This window comes from Schistocerca nitens, chromosome 4 (assembly GCF_023898315.1).
Source record: "Schistocerca nitens isolate TAMUIC-IGC-003100 chromosome 4, iqSchNite1.1, whole genome shotgun sequence".
NCBI lineage: Eukaryota > Metazoa > Arthropoda > Insecta > Orthoptera > Acrididae > Schistocerca > Schistocerca nitens.
The window spans coordinates 660,001,233-660,022,981 of NC_064617.1; the positions used below are offsets into that span (position 1 = coordinate 660,001,233).

The window sequence follows — 21,749 nt, forward strand, 5'->3', positions numbered from 1 at the left end:
ACCTCAGCAGTTAAGTCCCATAGTGTTCAGAGCCATTTGAACCATTTTGAACTGCCTTCTTGAAAGAATAAAAGGATCGCTCATGTTTCCCGTATGAACAAGTGGTGTAACAGGTGGCGTCATTAGAATTCTAAACTTATTCTCTGGTGTATGCAAGGCATTCTCGTCGCTGTATTGTTAATTATCGGGAAATATACAACCAATGGCTCTCGTGCCATAGCACAGTCGTGCGATGGCGGCCTCGGATAAGGACGCAGGTGATATTGGTGAAGCCACGTAAATACGTCCGTATAAATCAGTAGTTGCCATACTTTTTATACCATTTCCCCTGAGTACAGTTGGACATTAGCTAGTGCCCCAGCCCTTCGACAACGCGTCCCCCCCCCCCTTTACCGTCTGTTGCCTCCCACCTTCCTCCACATTATCACCAAATTTAGCAGCTAACTAAACAGAAGAATGGAAGACTTTTCTTGGAACATATTTATATTTAAAATGATGAAAGATGAATGACATTTAGTTTGTGTGTGTGTGTGTGTGTGTGTGTGTGTGTGTGTGACTTGCTTGACCTGCTCACTGCAACCCCATTTAAAACCAACCAAGTTACAATGTTTGCACTATAATGGTTCAAATGGCTCTGAGCACTATGGAACTTAACATTTGAGGTTATCAGTCCCCTAGAACTTAGAACTACTTAAACCTAACTAACCTAAGTGTATCACAGACATCCATGCCCGAGGCATTCGAGTAAGGCACACCCCTTACTTCTGAACTGGCAAAAATTGGAAGACTTAAGGCTGTTTATGCTTTGTGTCTTACCACTAATATTAATAGTAATGATGATGATAATAATAATAATAATAATAATAATATTGTGTGCAGTTGTACAACACCCCTCACGTAGTTACTGCTGTGTCGTGCTTTCAATTAATTCATTTATCTATTTCGAAGCGAGTAATGAAGCAGTTTCTGGACTACTGCAGGTACTATCTGCAACTTTGAGAAGACATTTTCTTGAGATATTTACCATTTGTTACGTATATGTCTCACTTTTATGATCATCGATGTACAGGACAAAGCACAAAATATATGTGTATTGGGTGGACGGTGTGTGAAACCTCTAACCTCCATCGCATTAGTGCTACTAATTGACGGGAAATGATTATTGATAACTTGCATAATCAGTACCATAGACTTACAAAGTAGTGATAATTGTAATGATCTTTTGAAACTAGTTTAGTTTCGTGAAAGAAACAGAATCGAATAGTTTAGTTTTTGGTTTTTACCCCTCAGAAAATTCCATTTTACCCCTCATGGGGTATTTAACCTCAGGTTGGGAACCAGTGGCGTAAATTAAGCACATGAATTTTTACTGGATGTATTGTGTGACTTTTTCCTGACGGCTTCGGAACTAATTTCAGAATGTTCGTGTGTGCGCTTCCTGCGGTTGTTATTTTCAGTAGAACTTCATTTGAAGGCCACTTGTAACAGGGGCCGAAACTTTGGACTATAAAACACCCAAGTTCCACTGAAGAAGCCGAAGAACATTTTCCCAAGGTATTAGTCGTTCATGAAACACGGATTCATTGTCACAAGCAATTATCAAAAGCTATTGAGAGTTCAACAGAAAGGGTAAAGTTCTTTTTATCGGATTGGAAGATGATAACCAAGGCTTCAGCACTGTAAAACTTAGATAAAGTACTGGAGAAGTCATACAGCTAGTAAGTACTGTTTCATTATCGGTTCGTTTGAAAGGGAAACTAAAACATGGAAAGTAAAACCACAGTAAAATATTCCTTTTTAGCAGAACAACGTTCCAAGACCATATCAGCAGTCACAAAGACCTAAATTAACGTTGAGATTTGAAATTGTTCCTCATCAACTTTTCTCTTCTATTTTACCCTCAGTTCACTAATGTGGTGGAAATTAGTCTTCTTCAGACTATATGAATGATGTCACTCCTTTTATTTGGCATGGGGGTGGGGCTCCAAAATCTATATACCTTGGGATGAAAGATTTGGAATCTCGTCTGTCAAGCATGTTGCCTTCGGAGGAGAGAGTGTTAATAAAAATACATTCAAATTCAATCCGTTATTGCGTTTTTACCACACTTATCGATCTAAACGCTCTGTATTAATGTAGTAGTAGTTTATACCATCTACAGCTCAGTCCAGTACCACGGAAGACTTCACTTTATCTCTTAATGCACATCCTGTGTCTTTGCTTTTCTTTTAGTCTATTGTGTCCGTATTGCTCTCCTTGACGACTTTTCAGAGATCCCCATTTCTAATCAGTTCGTCTAATTATCAACATCTACCTATAGCACCATATCTCAGATGCAGTGCTTCCAATGTACATTCTTAGATATTTCTTCCCCGAATTAAAACTGATATTTGATATTAGTAGAAGCCTTTTGGCCAGAAATGCCCTTTGTGCGTGATCTAGTCCGTTTTTTATACCCTTGCTATGTCGGTCGTGTATTGCTTTACTTCCAGCGTAGCAGAACTCTTTCCCTTTGTCTTCTTTGTTGCCCCCAATTTCGATTAAAGATTATCGCCACTCCAATATCTGCTACACCTCATGTTTTCCGTCTTTGTTTTAGCTTACTCTCACTCCATATTGTGTGCTCATTTTACTCTTCTTACTTTCAAAATTTTCTGTAATTCTTCTCCATCTTCAGTAAGAGCAGCAATATTATCAATAAATACTATGATTAATATCTTTTCAATATGAATTTTTGTGCCCTCTACTGAACTGTCGTTCCACTTCCGTCATTGCTTCCTCAATGGACACGTTCAGCAGTAAGGAGAATGACCGTGTCCCTGCCTAGCGCCCTTTATAATACAAGCGAGTGTCTCTTGGTCTTCAATTCTTATTTCTCCTTCTTCTACATCTACATCTGCATAGTTACTCTGGAATTCATAATTAAATGCCTGGCAGAGTGTTCATCGAGCCACCTCCAAGCCATTACCGTTCCACTCCAGAACAGTGCGGGGGAAAAAGGAACACTAATCTCTATCCCTTCGAGCTCTTTGCCTTATTTTGTTATGACGATCGTTTCTTTCTGTGTAGGTGAGGGCCAAAATAATATTTCTTCGGAGGAGAAAGCTGGTAATTGAAATTTCGTGAAGATTTCCTGCAGCAATGAAAAATGCCTTTGTTTTAATGATTTCCATCTCAGCTCTCAGTTCTCCTTCACCTATTCCGCGCTAATACAAAACGAGCAGCCCTTCTATAAACTATTTAAATGTCCTTCGTCTGATGTGGAAATCACGCCTCTACTCCACAAGAGGGCTGACAAGCGTAGTGTAAGAAGTCTCTTTAGCAGACCTGTACATTTTCATAACGTTTTGTCAATGAAGCTCTGTCTTTTGTCCGCTTTCCGGACAACATTATCTATGTAATCGATGCAGTTTAAGTTATTTGTAACTGTAGTCCCTAAGTGTTTAGTTGAATACCCAGTCTTTAGATTTGTGTGATTTCTCATGTTACCGAAATTTAGCGGATACTTTCTAGTGCTTATAGAGATATCATGATCCTTGTACATTCTTTACTGATGGCTTATAACTATTTTCGTGATAGTTCGTACATCTTCAAACATTTTTGGTTGTCTAACTTTTTTTTTCTGAGCTGACAAATCTTGTGACAGCATCTTGAATTTTCTGAAGCCTTGCTTCAGTTACCAAGCGTCACTTCAGAATTAGCTCCCTGGCGCATTGTCCTAAAGCCGAAATAATCATCATCTGAAAGGTACTAATTTTTTCCCAGTTTTCTATAAATTACGAAGTCGTTCAAATTCGTACCATGGTAAATTCAACGGGGGTCACTGAGAAATAAGTAATCGTGGATATTACTGCAAAATATTCTTTATTCCGTTTAAAATAGAGGAGTTATAAATATATAATGTGAGTAGTTGGTTAAATGAATAAATAAATAAATAAGTTAGGTGCGTTTCGCGTGGTGGGAGCCTACCGGCGAGCGTCGGACCCTGCCGGAGCCTGCGCGCCGTAGGCGAGGTAGTGAGCGTCGCGGCTGGGGGCGGCGCGGCGGCGGCGGTGGTGGTAGCCGCCGTGGTCGCCGTGGCCGACGGGCACCACGCTGACGTGGTGGCCGCCCTCGTCGCCGCCGCCCATCTTCTTGACTGCGGCGGCCGCGGCCAGGATGAGCGCCATGCCGGCCAGCGCGATGGCCTTCATGGCGAGCAGCGCCACGCCCGCCATGCCCATGGCGCCCATCATGCTCGCCATCATGCCGCCCATCGCCAGCACCAGGCCCGCGCCGCCCTTGTCCTTCTTGCGGCCCTCGAATGGCGTTCCTGCACACGTGGGCCGTACGATACTGTATCAAGAGCGTCGTACAGTAACAAGACACCACATACACTCTAAGACAAAAAAAGGACAGATGCATCACGGAAGAATTACCCAAATGGGGTGGAAATCAATAGATGTGATGTACGTATACAGACAAACAAATTGTAGTCTCTTAATAGAAAGAGAAACAATTTCACAAATTAACAAACTCAATAATGCGTTGGTCCACTTCTGGCAGCTACTCAGCTTGGCTTTGATTGACGGTGTTGTAGGATGATCTCCTGAGGGATCATGGCAATTTCTGTTCGACTGGCGCATCAGATCGTCAAAGGCCTGAGATGGATGGAGGGCCCCACTCCAAAAGGTCTCAAATGGGGAGACATCCAGCGACGTTGCTGGCCAAGGTACGGTTTAGCAAGCTCGAAGACATGCAGTAGAAACTCTCTTCATGTGCAGGCCAGCATTATCTTTCTGATATGCAAGCCCAGGATGGCTTCGATGAATAGTAACAAAATGTCGCATAGAATATCGCCGAACTACCACTGTGCTGTAAGGGTGCCGCGGATGACAACCAAAGGGATCCTGCTACGAAAAGAAATGGCGCCCCAGACCATGTTTGGTTGCCGGGGCATATGACAGGAGACAATCAGGTTCGTATTCAACTACTGTCTGGGGCGTCCGTATCACCGGTGGTCATCGGGGCTCCGTTCAAAGCGGGAGCCATCAGTTAAAACTATTCCACACGATGGGTTACCTACCTGATTGTCGCCCTCCATATTGCCCGACATCCAGGAGAGATGGTCTCCAGTGCCACTTATTTTCATAGCAGCACAACTTTGGTTCTCATATGCAGCGTCCTTACAGCACGGTGCTATGTCGACGATATTTTACACCCCATTTGTTTGACCTCCATGGAAAGCCATCCTGGGCATACATTTGAGCAAGATAATGCCTGCCCGTACACGGCGAAAGTTTCTACTTCTTGTCTTCGTGCTTGCCAAACCTCACCTTGATCCGTAAGATCGCGAGATCTACCCCCCAAATGAGACTTTTTGGAGCATAATGGACAGGGTCTTCCCACCAGCTGGGGATATTGACAACCTAACGAGCCTGTTGAAAAGAATCTGGCATGGTACCCCTCAAGAAGATGTGCAACAAGTCTATCAATCGATGCCAGGCCGAATAACTGCTTCCATAAGGACCAGAGATTGACCAGTGCGTTACTGACAGAATCACTTTCTCTCAAATAAATCATCAAATTTTTCTGAAACTGTAATCATTTGTTTGTCTGAACGTATACATCAAATCCTCCGAGTTCCGTCCGTTCGGATAATTTCTTTGTGGTGCACTTTTCTTTTCTGTTTCATCTATTTTGAGGGTTGTAGAGAGTTTGCAAAAACTGAAGTTCCAGTTCCACATGAAGTTAAAAATAAAAGATAAATATAAAATAAGTAATGAACAAATACTCTCCGATATAGGACGCTGGTATTATAGCATATAAAAGGCAAATCCATCTGAATGTACCTTATAGTACAAGGGTAACGTGTGGCCGAGCGGTTCTAGGCGCTACAGTCTGGAACCGCGCGACCGCTACGGTCGCACGTTCGAATCCTGCCTCCGACATGGATGTGTGTGATGTCTCTAGGTTAGTTAGGTTTGAGTAGTTCTAAGTTCTAGGGGACTGATGACCTCGGCAGTTAAGTCCCATAGTGCTCTGAGCCATTTGAACCAAGAGTAACATTTACATGCCATGTCACAGGATAAAATTGCGGTTTTGCATAATCCACGTTGTTTTATAGCCTGCAAGGTAACTGCTAGCTGGTGGCGTCTGCCACATTTGTCACACATGGACACAAAAATGAAAAACTATCTGTGAATTAAATTAATAGTAACTAGGTCCCAGAATGAGATTTTCACTCTACAGCAGAGTGTGCGCTGGTATGAAACTTCCTGGCAGATTAAAACTGTGTGCCGGACCGAGACTCCAACTCGGGACCTTTGCCTTTCGCGGACAAGTGCTCTACCACCCGAGCTACCCAAGCACGACTCACGACCCGTCCTCACAGCTTCAATCCTGCCAGTACCTCGTCTCCTACCTTCCAAAGGACGCGGGTCGTGAGTCGTGCTTGGGTAGCTCAGGTGGTAGAGCACTTGCCCGCGAAAGGCAAAGGTCCCGAGTTCGAGTCTCGCTCCGGCACACAGTTTTAATCTGCAAGGAAGTTTCAGTAACTACTTTGTTGTTCAAAATGCTGTGAAGGACGTCTACTAATGTTGAATATGTGGATAACATCATTGCAGGGTGAGCTAAATGAAAGACGCCTATTATAGATGAACCTACGTGGATATCCTGGCAAGGGGAGGTACTAAGTATTCTGATGTCATTCTACTAATGAGTCAATACAAAGACCGTCAGGTGCCTGAGCATCAATAATTAATACATAATAATATCCCTTGGCCTGTAGACTAATCGGAAGCTGACTGTTATTTGAAAGAAAATTCGCACCACGAAACTGTCATAAGAAATTTTGTTCCTCACATATAAGCATGGAAGTAGGCCTTAGATAATCTACACTGACTCGAAAAAGTTGCGATACCAAAAATTAGTTAATGTAGAGTAATGAAATTTCGGGAATACATTTGTCCAGTAACATATGTAAGTGATTAACATCGCAAGATCACAGGTTAATGTCAGCGTGAGATAAGCCCTAGCAGATGTGAAATGCTGAAACGTTAATAACCGCTCTAACATCCAGAGTGTTGAATAAAAGCATTCAAACGTATATGCATTGTGTTGTACAGGTGCCGGATGTCAGTTTGTGTGACGGTGTTCCATGCCTGTTGCACTTGGCCAGTCAACAAAGGGACGGTTAATGCTCGTTTGAATGACGTTGGAGTTGTCGTTCGGTGATGTCCCATGTGTGCTCGATTGGAAATAGTTCTGGCGACAGAGCAGGCCAAGGCAAAATGTGGACACTCTGCAGCAGTATATGGGCGAGTGTTATCCTGCTGGAAAACACCCCCTGGAGTGCTGTACATGAGTTGTTGCACAGTAGGCCGAATCACCAGACTGACGTACAAATTTAGCGTCAGTGTGCTTGGTATACCCACGAGAGTGCTCCTGCAGTCCTAAAAAATCGAACCCCAGACCATAATTTCAGGTGCAGGTGTAAAATGTGTCTAGCGTGCAGGCAGATTGGTTGTAGGCTCTCAACTGGTCGCCTAGTAACCAACACATGGCCATCACTGGCACCAAGGCAGAACCAGCTGTCATAAAAAAAAATAGACCTTCACCCTGCCCTCCAATGACCTGTCGCTTGACATCACTGAAGCCGCAAATGGCGGTGGTGCGGGGTGAGTGTAACGCAAGCTACGGGGAGCCTATCCGGAACTGTCCTTGAAGCCACCGATTTGCAACAGTGCTTTGTGTCACTGTCGTTTCAACGGATGCTCAATTTGCTGCTGCAGATGCAGCACGATGCGACAAAGCCATAGTCCGAACGCGATGGTCTTACCTCTCGATAGTGCCACGTGGCCGTCGTTGGCCCGGTCTTCTTGGGACCATACATTCTCGTGACTATCACTGGACAGCAACCATGTACAGTGGCTACATTTCTGCCACGTTGTTCTGCAGTATCGTGAAGGAACATCCAGCTCCTTGTAGCCCTATTAGGCGACCTCTTTCTAACTCTGTGAGGTGTAGATAACGGTTGGTTGGTTGTTTTGGGGAAGGAGACCAGACAGCGAGGTCATCGGTCTCATCGAATTAGGGAAGGACGGGGAAGGAAGTCGGCCGTGCCCTTTGAAAGGAACCATCCCGGCATTTGCCTGGAGCGATTTAGGGAAATCACGGAAAACCTAAATCAGGATGGCCGGACGCGGGATTGAACCGTCATCCTCCCGAATGATAACGGTGTCTCTGTCACCTTAAAGGCGTTCTTTATTAACATCAACTCACAAGTCCAGTCTCGAAAGTAAGTATGCTTATAACCATTACAACATCCGTTTAAAGCAAAACTCATTTGCAATCTCATAGTGGCGCTACTAGTGCCACTCATATGCGACTGTTGCGAAACTTGAATAGATATCGTTTTTCAGATGTAGAAAAACGCCTACCAAGATGCGTTTACGTCGCCGGCCACAGTGGTCTCGCGGTTCTAGGCGCGCAGTCCGGAACCATGCGACTGCTACGGTCGCAGGTTCGAATCCTGCCTGGAGCATGGATGTGTGTGATGTCCTTAGGTTCGTTAGGTTTAACTAGTTCTAAGTTCTAGGGGACTGATGACCACAGCAGTTGAGTCCCATAGTGCTCAGAGCCATTTGAACCATTTTTTTGCGTTTACGTCGCACGTTTCCTTCTTGGTGCTGCGATATTTATTTCCGTTAGTGTATATTGAAATGACAGTTAATCAATGAACCTTCAAAATTATATCAATCAGAATTAAATTATTACAAATTTATTGTTCTAATGTTCAAATGTGTGTGAAATCTTATGGGACTTAAATGCTATGGTCATTAGTCCCTAAGCTTACACACTACTTAATCTAAATTATCCTAAGGACAAACACACACACCCATGCCCGAATGAGGACTCGAACCTCCGCCGGGACCAGCCGCACAGTCCATGACGGCAGCGCCTTAGACCGCTCGGCTAATCCGACGCGGCCAGTAATTACAAAGGTCTACACACACGGCAAAAGCTAAACTTGGCGAACGACTTCGTTCAAAAACAACACAAAGGCAGTAAGTATTAATTTGTCTCAGTTACAGGTAATGCGCAAATGGTGAGTCCGCAAGATACTGGTAATCACAGTGTAAAAGTGGCGTTACTTCCGGAGATCGCTACTCAATAGTTTTTAAATGATATGGCAGAAATAGTTGCGTTACCATCGATAATAAGGCGAGGTTAGACACGCACCAGAATTATTACATGTACCAGGAGAGTTAACGAGAAAGTCAGTGGTAACTCAAGATTCACTGTAACAAACGTTGCGTCCCGAAACGTGAAAGAGTTGAAACGAAGACTTAAAAATAACAATGATGGCTGTGAAACCACTCCAAATTGGTCTCATGGTTCCTAAACATGTGATGGGGATACCAGCTAGATACCTAATACTGCAACGAGAATACTTATTAGTCTGGCTACCGCCTCGAATCTTGAACGCAGAGCAACTGCTCTCCATCGATCCCATATCAGTCTTTTCTCTGCCGCTCTCCGGAACAGAATGTTCTCTGCGTCGCTCACTGAACCTAACGTTCTATGTATTTTTCCGTTTCTCTAACTCTGGCGTCTTAACAAAAATAGTTCCAACAAACTCTCGTCAGCCTGCAAGGGCTATTGCTTATTGTTTTGACATCGATAGGGAGAAAATTTTTCACACGAGTCGCCTCCTTTTTCTCTTATCGATGCCACTCATTTGGCCCAATGAGAACCCTAGCCTAGTCGTTAGCCTATGAGACATCAGCACTGTCATTAGCCTATGAGACATGAACAAACGCTCGTTTCTCCCCCAACTGTCCTGAATATTTTCCGAAAGCGTCTTAACGCTTCCCATACTTTTTGTAAACACTTTGAGCCCCGGTACTTCTGCTGCAGGCGTAACTTCCTACTTAATCAGGAGACGGTCAACTTTCTACTGGCTTCATTATGTCGTCTTGGGGTGGACAAGGTCGCCATTCCTGTCGGGACGGTGGAGCCATAGTGCCTGCAAGAGGCGTGTCTCTGCAGTTAAACAGTGAAACATCCCCCCTGGTGCATTCTGCCGAAAACAGGCCATAAAGAGCCACAGCCAAGCGAGTAAAGCGACCGACAAGGGCAGAGCCTTCTCTGAGTGCGTTACGCGAAGGTTCAGCATTGTCTGAGGCGCAGAACAAGGGCAACCTTGCAGGAAAGTGCACGTGACTTGCGTGTGAAGCTCGGCCGTCCTAAAATTACCTCGTATTAATACTTCAGTAAGATCTGACTTGCTTGTTCTTTGATCAGTTAAGCATATTATCAGATTGTCTACCTGGATTCTATTAAAAGGAGCTAAATAAGCGAGTTAAAAGAGCTACTTACGCGGGTGATTGCAATTGTTTCTACTCTGGTCACACTGAAGTTACTGGAGGAAACTAATTTTACCGACTTCTAATCACAGCATGCTGATGTCTAGGTCTAAATGCTAGTAGTGAGACACACACAAGCATCTTCCCATATTCCTTTTATTAATCTATCTCTTTTTGTAGTTCGTTGAAAGACTGGATTTTCATGTTACTTGGATTAGCAGGGAAGTGAGGGGTGCAGACCCAGTTTATCATTTATCAACATACGTCTTCCTGAGAGGCTGGTTATTTTTGCAAATATTTAGAAAATGACAAGAGCCAAAAACCAGTTCAGAAAAACACAAAGATGTAAGATGGATTTGACAGACCTTTCTCAAATGTTCTTCGAAATACTTGATTAAAACCTGTGGTTTATCAGGGGTAAAACCATTATAAAACCGTTTCTAAATGTGTAATTTGAATGGCGGAATGTGGTAACACGTACGCTATGCCTGAAATCGCGAAGGAGTCATCTTTCGCGGTTCTCTGTCCAAAACAGCGGTTAGCAGAAGAATGTTTGACTCAAAGAACAACAGCAAAACAGCGACCACGATAGGGAGAATGGCATGGCGGGGACAGGCCTGCGGTAACGCCCTGCGTATGGTCGCCGTGTGCCATTGTAATTATTTGAGCTTTTTCCTTTTTCACCGCTAACAAATCACAAGTTTTAACCTGTTACTTCCAATAACGGTATTCTCAGTAAAAACAATAAAATCACTATCAATTTAATTCAGAAAAGTTTTCTCATTAAATGAGTAAATCCAGCTGAACACCACGTGCCGGTAGCTGCCTTGCGCACTATACGAACAACGTCGATTCTACCAGGCGACTATTTTATCCTGTGACGTACCACGTAAATTTTGCTGATAGGTTCGATAGATTACTCCTGTAACCACTTGAGACATTTGATGTGCTATAATAACCACGTTGTATATTCCAATGCATTTGTCTGCAGATAATAAAAATGAAGAAGCCACATCGTTTCATACCGAATGGAAATTGCCTTAATTTTTCGTATTGTTAGAGGGCTTTGCAGACAGCTTAATATACCGTCACACTATTATCATTAGGAAAAATACTTACTGGGACGTCATTACAACACCAGCCGCAAAGACGATATGATACACTAGTTTGCTGACGAACGAGATCGAATGCTGGCTGAACTGAAGGCGATCATCAGGAAAAAAATGAGTTAAATGTGAGGAGACGGGAGAAAAATTTTTCCATAGTTGACATCACCAACTGTTTGAATTCATTGTCTTAATGCATGGGGAGGAACATTTCGTGATATATATGGCAGATGATATTGATGTTGTCAAACAAAATGTAATGTTATGGTAAGTCAACATCAAGATTCAAGATACGGAATATTTTCCGTAACCTTAGGTAGTCATTTGTGGACCAGACATGATTGACTAAGTTTCAGTTATTGAAACGTTTCTTCATGAGTTCTCAAAGAGATTCAAATTGTTCAAATGGCTCTAAGCACTATGGGCCTTAACATCTGAGGTCATCAGTCCTCTAGACTTAGAACTACTTAAACCTTACTAACCTAAGGACATCACACACATCCATGCCCGAGGCAGGATTCGAACCTGCGACCGTAGCAGCAGCGTGGTTCCGGACTGAAGCGCCTAGAACCTTTCGGCCATAGCGGCCGGCTCAAAGAGATTCCAAGACACAACACAATAGGTTGGAAGCCGGATTGAGATTTATTTGTCACGCCTTTGGCTGCTATTGCGCTCCATTACTTCCAACTTGAGCTGACACACGTACAGGTTCTCAGCTTTGTCCAGTTTAGAGATTTGCAAGACTCTTATAAAACGTTACTCCAAGACCAATAGCATAGACTGTATAGACAAGCTGCTAAAGAGATTTCAGTGTCTGGTTCAGTATATGTGTGCTATGTTTGCAAACGTCTTTTTTCTGCAATAAAAGTCTCTCCAGATTTTAATCTGCGTTATCTGTTTGTATCAAGAACCATAGTTCCAGTTGTATTACATATTCTAAAATCGAAATATGAGTAAATTTTTAAACGTCACAACATAATGTTAAATCCGTTCCTGCAAAAGTTTTCGTAGTTCTGCTAACTATTAGAACTATCTTATCTATTTATTTACCGATGTTATTGGAGGTAATGCTTTGGTGGAAAACTAATAGCCTGAAAATAAACACAAGCCAAAAAACCCTGCTCATAAAAGTATACTATGATATTCTTCCCTCATAAGTAGTTGGTTCAAATGGCTCTGACCACTACGGGACTTAACGTCTGAGGTCATCAGTCACCTAGAACTTAGAACTACTTAAACCTAACTAACCTAAGGACATCACACACATCCATGCCCGAGGCAGGATTCGAACCTGCGACCGTAGCGGTCGCGCGGTTCCAGGCTGTAGCGCCCAGAACCGCTCGGCCACATCGGCCGGCCATAAGTAATTGTACTGCGTTCCAAATACGTCTTCGTTTGCCACATGTGCGACATTAGGCATATAGTCGTCTCACTTGCACACCCGCTCTGACTAGCGCAATTGTGGGGGAAGCCGGAGCGCTGGCAGACTCGTATCCTGACCAGGTCTGCCTTTTAACGTCCTGGTTGCTTGTCAGGCCTACTGCGAGAAGTTTCGCTTCTGATCTGTCAGAGTGCAAACAAATGCTCGCTATCCTCACTGATCGTGAGGAAGAATTGCAACACTTGTTACACGAAGTGCACAGTCTAATGGACACACACTGCAGACTGCGCGTAAACTAAATAAAAACGAAAGTAATGAGGGGTGACAGAAATGAAATTGGTGATCAACTTAACATCAAAATTGCTGACTGCGAAGTAGACGAACTGCAGGAATTCTATTACCTTGGAAGCAAAACAACACGCGACTGCCGAAGCAAGAGGAAAACAAAAAGCATTCTAACAAGTGCAAAGTGGGCATTCCCGGCCACATGAAGTTTACTAACATCAAACATGGGCCTGATATGAGGAAGAAATTCCTGAGAATGTATTTTTGGATTAGAGCATTGTATGAAAGTGAATCATGCACTGTAGGTAAACAGGAAAAGAAAGGGGAATTGAAGTATTTGAGATACGGTGCTACAAAATGAAGTTGAAAGTTAGGCACATTGGTAAATGGGAAATAAGCCTCTGTAGAATCGGCTACGAGAACGTTTGGGAAACACAGACAAGAAGACTTGAAGCCATAACTTCGAATATACTTGAATGAATTGTAGAGGGTAAAAACTTTAGGTTAAGACGAAGATTTATATATATCTACATACGATGGAGGATGTTGGGAGGAAGTTGTTGAGTGAAGCAGTTGGCACATGAGAGAAATTCGTATCAAGCCGTATAGAACCAATCGGAAGACTAATACACCCAAGAGAATGTCACGAAAGGGCGACCCGTCACATGTGTTGAGTTCTGCTAACTTTAGCGCCGAGTGGCGTCTGTGGATGTTAGTTTCCGGACAAAAGATTCCTATCCTCAGTTGCATCCTCTACCAAAGTGATAACTGAAGAAAGCTTCACAAGCCAAAGTTGATACAGACGCGTTTTATTGGTTGACCGGTTTGAACAGAGGTATGCTGTCGTCATCGGATCCTCTGTCGAAACTGTTCATCTAATAAAAAGCTTTGTTAGTGATCTCCGATTGTGAAATTTTTTTTCAGATATCGTACATTACAAATCGCTTCCAGACTGACAATGTCAGGAATATATAGCGCTACCATTAAATGTAAGTGTTTATTATTTGTTACATCCATATGGTACTTCCAGATAAAACTGTGGGAAGATCTCGACCTTGCACGTAAGGAGTGAGCTCTTTCAACATTTTAAATATTTAAATATTTAAGGATTGACGAATACTTTCTCTACATTAGGTTGTTTACACGTAGAAATTGAACAGCTTTCAATTATTTGCTGGATGTGTTCCAATCTCCGGCTCCCTCTACAGTTTTTACACTCTGCAGCTTCCTCTAGTACCATGGAAATAATCCACTGATTTCCTAAAAGATGTGTTACCATTATGTCCCTTTTTATTGTCAGTGTTTCCCATATATTCCTTTCCTCGCCGATCCTCGGAGAACCTCCTAATTCCTTACCTTATCAGTCCACCTAAGTTTGAAAATTCTTCTGTAGCATCACGTGTCAAATGCTTCGATTCTCGTCTGTTCCGATTTTCCCGCAGACCATGTTCCACTACCATACAATGCTATGCTCCAAACGTACATTCTCAGTAATTTCTTCCTCAAATCTAGGACTATGTTCGATACTAGTAGACGTGTCTTGGCTAGGAATGCCATTTCTTCCAGTGCTACTCTGTTTTTTATGTCTTCCTTGCTGTGTCTGTCATGGGTTATTTTGCTGTCTAGGTAGCAGAATTCCTTTACTTCATTTACTTCGTGATGACCAGTCCTGTTGTTAAGTTTCTCGCTGTTCTCATATTGGCTGCTTCACATTACTTTCGTCTTTTTTCGATTTACTCTCATTAGACTGTTCATTCCCGTCAACAGATTCTGTAATTCTCCTTTACTTTCACTGACGATAGCAATGTGATCAGCAAATTTTAACACCGATTTCATTTCACCTAGAATTTTAATTCTACTCTTCAGTCTTTCTTTCATTCCGTATTATGAGAATTTTATGATCGTGGAACATGCGATCAGCATGTCCCGAATTCCTTCGAAAGGTATTGCCGGTAGATGAATTCTGATGATGCCTCTGTTTCTTTATTCAAGCAGCTCCTTACTTGGTGTCACGAAGCTCCCTACCACAGAAGAAAATCTGAGAAGGTACCAGGAATCGCACCCTAGTCCTTCTGCACCAGGGACAGCAACGCGGAGCATTCTTTTTCTTTTTAGTTCGAATAACTAACTAATAAAAAAAAATGCTAAACTCCGTCAGGACAGGCCATGAATTGACATAATAAAAGGAACTCGAGTGTTTTTTTAACTAATTGGAGACTTGTCATCATGCGTACGTCCTGTTACATTTAAAATTGTGGTTTGGCATTATGGACACAGCCCCGTTCCGCGACTACCAGCTGCGCAGTCTTGAATTTCGAAGCGAGCAATGCGTGACTACGAGAGGGCGCTAAAGTCCATACGGCTGAGCAGCCAAGACCGGTGCACAGGACTGCTGTGGCCGAGCTTATGGGGCCATGAGTGGACAGGTAGCCGGACCAGCGACTAATGCTCATACGGAGAGACAGCTTTGTTTCGGTTCATGTTAGGGAATGTAGCCGAGTGTGTTGGCACCGCCGGCCGGAGTGGCCGTGCGGTTCTTGGCGCTACAGTCTGGAGCCGAGCGACCGCTACGGTCGCAGGTTCGAATCCTGCCTCGGTCATGGATGTGTGTGATGTCCTTAGGTTAGTTAGGTTCAATTAGTTCTAAGTTCTAGGCGACTGATGACCTCAGAAGTTATGTCGCATAGTGCTCAGAGCCATTTGAACCATTTTTTTTTGGCACCGTCCTATATGATCATGTCAACAGGAGTTCTTATGTAACTGCCAGCTACTCAAGAGCATACTCGAAGAGTTTTCTTAGAATAAAGTGCTGAAGGCAATCTCCGAATTCACTTATGTGGAAAATGATCCATCAAATTTGCCTGTTAAAATGTAGCTCTGTCTGCATTAGCGCTAATGGCAGTTTCGTAGTAGGGTTTATATTTCGGACTGTTGTATTTACTTTGTAAAGGTTTTGTTAAAATTTGGGTAAAGTTGCCGTTGGGTCTAATCATTGAACTTAAATTGCTGACTGTTACAGTACCAGTTCTGTATTCTTCGTTAAATTCACCTCTAAAATTATTTGGTAAAGTCGTCGCTGGACCAGACTGTTTTAAACGTGTTACATGTGAAAGCACTGCCTTATAAATCTCGTAAAATAGAATATAACATTTTCTTGATATCTGTTTCTGAACTATAAAAATTCGTGAAAATGAAATATAGAAGCATGTCCAACAGTTATATATAGTAATAAGAAAAGTAAATCAAAGTAGCAATAAAATCTAGTTTTTCGTTTTCACAGATTTACAGATTTCAAGGTAAATAACACGTTTTCACAACCAATATGTTTCTCAATTTTTCAAGGTCACAAAAATCTTAGTAAAAACGAAAAAGCTAAAAATTTGACAGTAGCGGTAACCTGATAGCTGTAGAGAGTTTTAAAAAATTAAAAAGTTAGAAGAATAGCTAAAAAACGTTAGTTCAATTTTTTGTCCAAATTTTCGCTCTATTGAAATTACAACAATGTGAAAAATCCTTAGGGGCTGCAGTTGTAAAACAGTAAAAGCACAAACTGTATCGCTGTGCACATGTGTTATTGTTGAAATAGTTTCATGAATCTGATAACCGTGTGCATATATTTCCATTCGATATTTGTTTCTAAAACTAAATTTTAAAACCGCCAAAACTTGTTACACTAATATTTTTCATTATTTTCGGCTAGTTCTTCTTCAATCAGGTCAACAGACATTATGAATATAACGTCGAAGGCCGGCCGGGGTAGCCGAGCGGTTCTAGGCACTACAGTCTGAAACCGCGCGACCGCTACGGTCACAGTTTCGAATCCTACCTCGGGCATGGATGTGTGTGATGTCCTTAGGTTAGTTAGGTTTAAGTAGTTCTAAGCTCTAGGGGACTGATGACCTCAGAAGTTATGTCCCATAGTGCTCAGTGCCATTTGAACCATAACGTCGAAGGACGGTTCGTCGACATTAACAGGACAGACTGGTCTAGGAAGTCCTCTGTATCAAGCGTCATGGTTTTACAAAGTAGTTTAATTTCTTAACATTATATGAACCAGTTATGGGTCCCCACTGTACCGTAAACAACCGCTGGAGGGGTCCCGTTGCCAATGTAGATTCGTCTCCTAGCGTGCTCGGACGACTTAGTTAAACGAATGTGTTTATGGCTTTGTGTTGTTTAATGACTTTGTATTTTCCGACATCCATGCAGAGCTACTCTGTGCTGGTCTTTTAAATCATCATTCACTTTCTGTATCATCTGTGCACATGGATTACTCACGGAGAAGGGCCGCGCGTGCTAGCACGCCGCTAGCGGGTTACGGTAAGGCGCCGGACGCACACCGAGTCCACCCGGCGGATTAACGACGAGGGCCGGTGTGTCGGCCAGCATAGGTGCGGTTTTTAGGCAGTTTCCCACATCTGGAAATTTGAATACCGGGTTGGTTCACGAGTCTCCCCTCGCTTACGCAGTTTTCACATGGGATAACGCTAGACGCAGACTGCTGGGGCACACAAAATTCCGTCCTGGAGGGAAAAAAGTGTGTTGACAGTTAGAGTCTCCAGTCATTGTCTACAGCTGCCACTTCCAGATCCGAGAATTACCTTGTCAACCTCGTGAAAACAGGAGATAAAGCCAGGAAAAGATGATTTGTGCTCATGGATTTCGGCATGAAAATGGATCTCGTCAAGAGAATCAAGTTTGTTTAATTTGAATATCCTCTGCTCGCCAGGCCACTGTATCCATAATATATTTGTGTGATTTGAATCTAATATATTCTCGTGTTTAAATGCCTCTATGATGACTTCTTTACTTTATGGGGCCTGACAAAGCGAATTTTATTTTTTCTACACTACGCACGAGTAATAGGGAGTAATAAAGTAAACCAAAGTTTCGATAATCTCGAAGTTTTTTTGCATACTACTTTCAGAAGTACATTTCAGCATATCAGCATCTACCATGTAAGGAAATCTGACAAGAGGTTGCTGGTTGCAGTGAAATTAGTTTTTGAGAAGCAGACTTGATACACAACGGAGTAAGGTTTCCTGAAACGAGCGACGTCAACGGATACTGAGTTAACTTTGACAGGACTCAAAGATATTCTGTAAGACCAGTATACTTCATGTTCTATACTAACGTAAGTGTGACACGGCGTTAGCTGAAGGCTCGACGCTTTTTAGGATTAAATAGTTATCTATAAGAAAAGAGTTCTCGTAAGAGAAATATATGCACATATCCAATTGAAACAAGACAAGGCTACCGTCGCTGCAGATAACTCTTAGTGCGAGGATGTATAGATCTACTCTGCAGAAGTTACTCACTTCCGTAGTCGATGTCACTGAATCAAGACTGAGCGTGGGTCTCGACTAGGAGGCCACCGATTCATATTCTAATGGTGAAAAATTTACATCGCCGGTATTTGGTTGGTGGTCGAGCAAAATTTGTCATCACGATATTCATTGAACCGATGTCAGCAAACATCTGCTCGTTTACAAAGCTGATTGTTTGAGAGTTTATTTGAAAAGTCGATATTGGAATATTGGTGCTGTATAAGAGTCTGTACAACACTTGGTAGCCAAAATTTAGGGGGAAGCACTGGAACTGAAGTCGGTTCTCAGTGGTTGCTGAAGCCTATGCGGTGCATTTGTCTCCATACAGTGGTGGTAGAAATGCGGCCCTAAGGCTTCATAAGCAAATCGGCCGCGATCAGACGCCCTATATGGCTCTGAATGTCTATACGGAGACATCATCTGTCAAACACTTGTGGTCGTACTGCGCGGCAATTTACGCATGCAGAAACAGTGTGTGGTATTGAACATCCAGCCTAGACACTGTTGACCTCGGAAACCCGAATTCCTTTCAAAATCTCCGATATGCTCTAACCTATGCGTCTTGATCATCCCGCGTTCGAATTCGGTTAACTCTCGACGTGCTGCCACGTTCAGTACACTTCTGTCTGGAACAGACTGCTCAAGTTTTGGTATACACTCGTGCCATAGGCTGCTACCAGCAGCAATTTTAGGGCGTCATACACGGCACAAGTTCAGGTGGGACAAGTTTCCACATGACTACTTTTGGCCACTCACTTTAATTTGGTACAACAGATGATATCAAACTTCTAGAACCGAAGGTAACACCGATGGTCGCCTAACTATGTTGTTATCACTAGACTATTACTTTGAGATACTGGCGAAGTCTCAGAGGAATCAAATAAAAATACAATATTTGAAAAATCGGATTTCAATGAAGTATTTAGGAATATTCCATAGACTGCTTGAAATGTATGTTTACGAATTACCATAACAAGGTAAAACGAATTATTTCGCCAAGAACGCTGCCTTCACTTGTAGTGTTGAAAAATGCTAACAGACTGATGCCCTTGAAACTGTCTTCATCCACTAAAAGTCGACATCGTTATAGATTGAAAAGTAGACCAGATGACGTCCTGCCGGCTGCTAGCCGAACACTTGCAACGGCAGTAGAAGATATTACGGTTGAAGAAACGCAAAATGAACAACGTAGCTAGTTGCTGGTGATTTACTTCTTGTGGGTCTGACGTTTCGTTGGGAGCCAATTAATGCCGCCAGCTGGCCGAGGAACGCTTGATGAACTTGTGAACGGTCAATGAACGCACTTGGAGCATCCACTGGCACACGACAAGTTAGGGTTGCCTCTAATTGCCCTAAAGTTATTACACAAATGTGTGCACCACTGGTGAGGTCCCGTCGGGACCAGCGAATGAGACACGCGAGAAAGGTGTCAAATATAATCAGTCTACTATTCCTCACCTGCTGTAAACAGTGTCACTCTGCTCCGTTTCCTGGATGAATGTGTGTGTGTGTGTGTGTGTGTGTGTGTGTGTGTGTGTTACATGTAATGGTCTCAGCCGGTAGGACACATCCACAGTGCAAATGAACATCGTGCTGCAGTAGAACATCAACAATAGAAGTCATGTATATTTCTGATCTACTGCACGTTCAATAATAGAGCTTAGTTTCGATTGTGAATACTGTGCAGAGTAGTATCATGCAAAACTAGCTAGAGGCACTTACGTATACGTTCGTAGTACCTCACTGACTAGATATTCACAAATTCTCTTAGGGAACTTCTACGAGTTTTGAAAAATATTCAACAGTTATTCAAACGAATGGGAACTCATGTTATGACGGGCAGTAGAACGAAGATACAAATCTGCATTAAAGTGTTATGATACGTATTGTGACTTCGGAACTTTTCACTTTCATAACGACCTCACCTGATAACAACGGCCTGTGATAACATACGATCATACGTAGAGCGTCCACATGTCTGCGATTGGCTTGAAGAATTTTTGATTGATAAAACCCTTTGCATTATAGGGGACTCCAGAGTTCAGTAGCAGGAAAAAAATATCGAATATGCCCGAAGGAAGCGTAATACAATGACTAATTTGACAGTTTCCATCCAATAGGACCAGCAGTACTATCAGATGCAGTCTTCGAGAAAGTGTTGTCGTTGAATGATAGTAGCGAAAAGCACCACTCTGACAGGATTCCCACATGGTTCAAAAAGGACAGCTATTTTTGAATGTTGATAAACGTGAGATAATGTCTATAACAAACAGAAAAAGCCCGGTAATAAGGTTTGTGGTAAACATCTGGATAATACTGCAATACTGAGAAGCGGTAAGAAAAAGAGACTAAAAGGTGAAACCATTTCTTGAGATTGAACTGATAATTAAATTAAGACCCTAAGCTGCCGACAGGCGTTGATATACATCAACGGGGACAGTTGAAAATGTGTGTCCCGACCGGGACTCGAACCCGGGATCTCCTGCTTACATGGCAGACGGTGTATCCATCTTTTTTTTTTTTTTGTCGGTATTGCTCGTTGCGTTTGGTCTGGGCGGATGTCATAAGACATCCGTGCAAGTTGATCGTTGATTCCTTTACTCAGTTTTTTTATTAGAGAGAGCAAACAGCCCTCTGACCGACCACGCTCAGCTACCGTGTCAGCTTCCATCTGAGCCATCGAGGGCACAGAGGATAGCGCGACTGTGAGACCCACATTCTCAATTTAATGTCCACACACTACATTCGTAGTGCCCCTGCCCATTACACTCATTATTCGGGGCAGACAATCTTACCAAGTCCCGTAAGAGTTCGGGCAATGCGTGTGCATCCGCACATTTTCAACAGTCCCCGTTGATGTATATCAACGCCTGTCGGCAGCTTAGGCTCTTGATTTTATTGCCCGCATCTCGTGGTCGTGCGGTAGCGTTCTCGCTTCCCACGCCCGGGTTCCCGGGTTCGATTCCCGGCGGGGTCAGGGATTTTCTCTGCCTCGTGATGGCTGGGTGTTGTGTGCTGGCCTTAGGTTAGTTAGGTTTAAGTAGTTCTCAGTTCTAGGGGACTTATGACCACAGCAGTTGAGTCCCATAGTGCTCAGAGCCATTTGAACCATTTTTGATTTTATTATCGTTTCATTCTAGAGAGCTTCACGTTCACCGATTGCATCTGTCCTTTCGGACATGTCCGAAGGAACAGATAGCATCTTCATATTTCTAGATAAGGCAAATGGATGGCTTACGTATGTTGGAAGAGTTTTTAGAAAATTCAGTGCATCCGTAAGCTAAATAAGATGGAGGGCGCT

The 21,749-nt window shown here is 42.9% G+C and overlaps 1 protein-coding gene across 1 annotated transcript in view; it reads right to left on the bottom strand.

Annotated features, from left to right (window-relative positions):
* Positions 1 to 3,845: 3,845 nt before the first annotated feature.
* LOC126251745 (uncharacterized) overlaps positions 3,846 to 21,749 on the bottom strand; it is a 42,945-nt gene continuing 25,041 nt past the window's right edge. Inside the window, exon 2 of the mRNA XM_049952355.1 lies at positions 3,846 to 4,312. Within this exon, the coding sequence (XP_049808312.1) occupies positions 3,966 to 4,312 (347 nt within the window). The 3' untranslated portion in view covers positions 3,846 to 3,965. The remainder of the gene's footprint in view (positions 4,313 to 21,749) is intronic.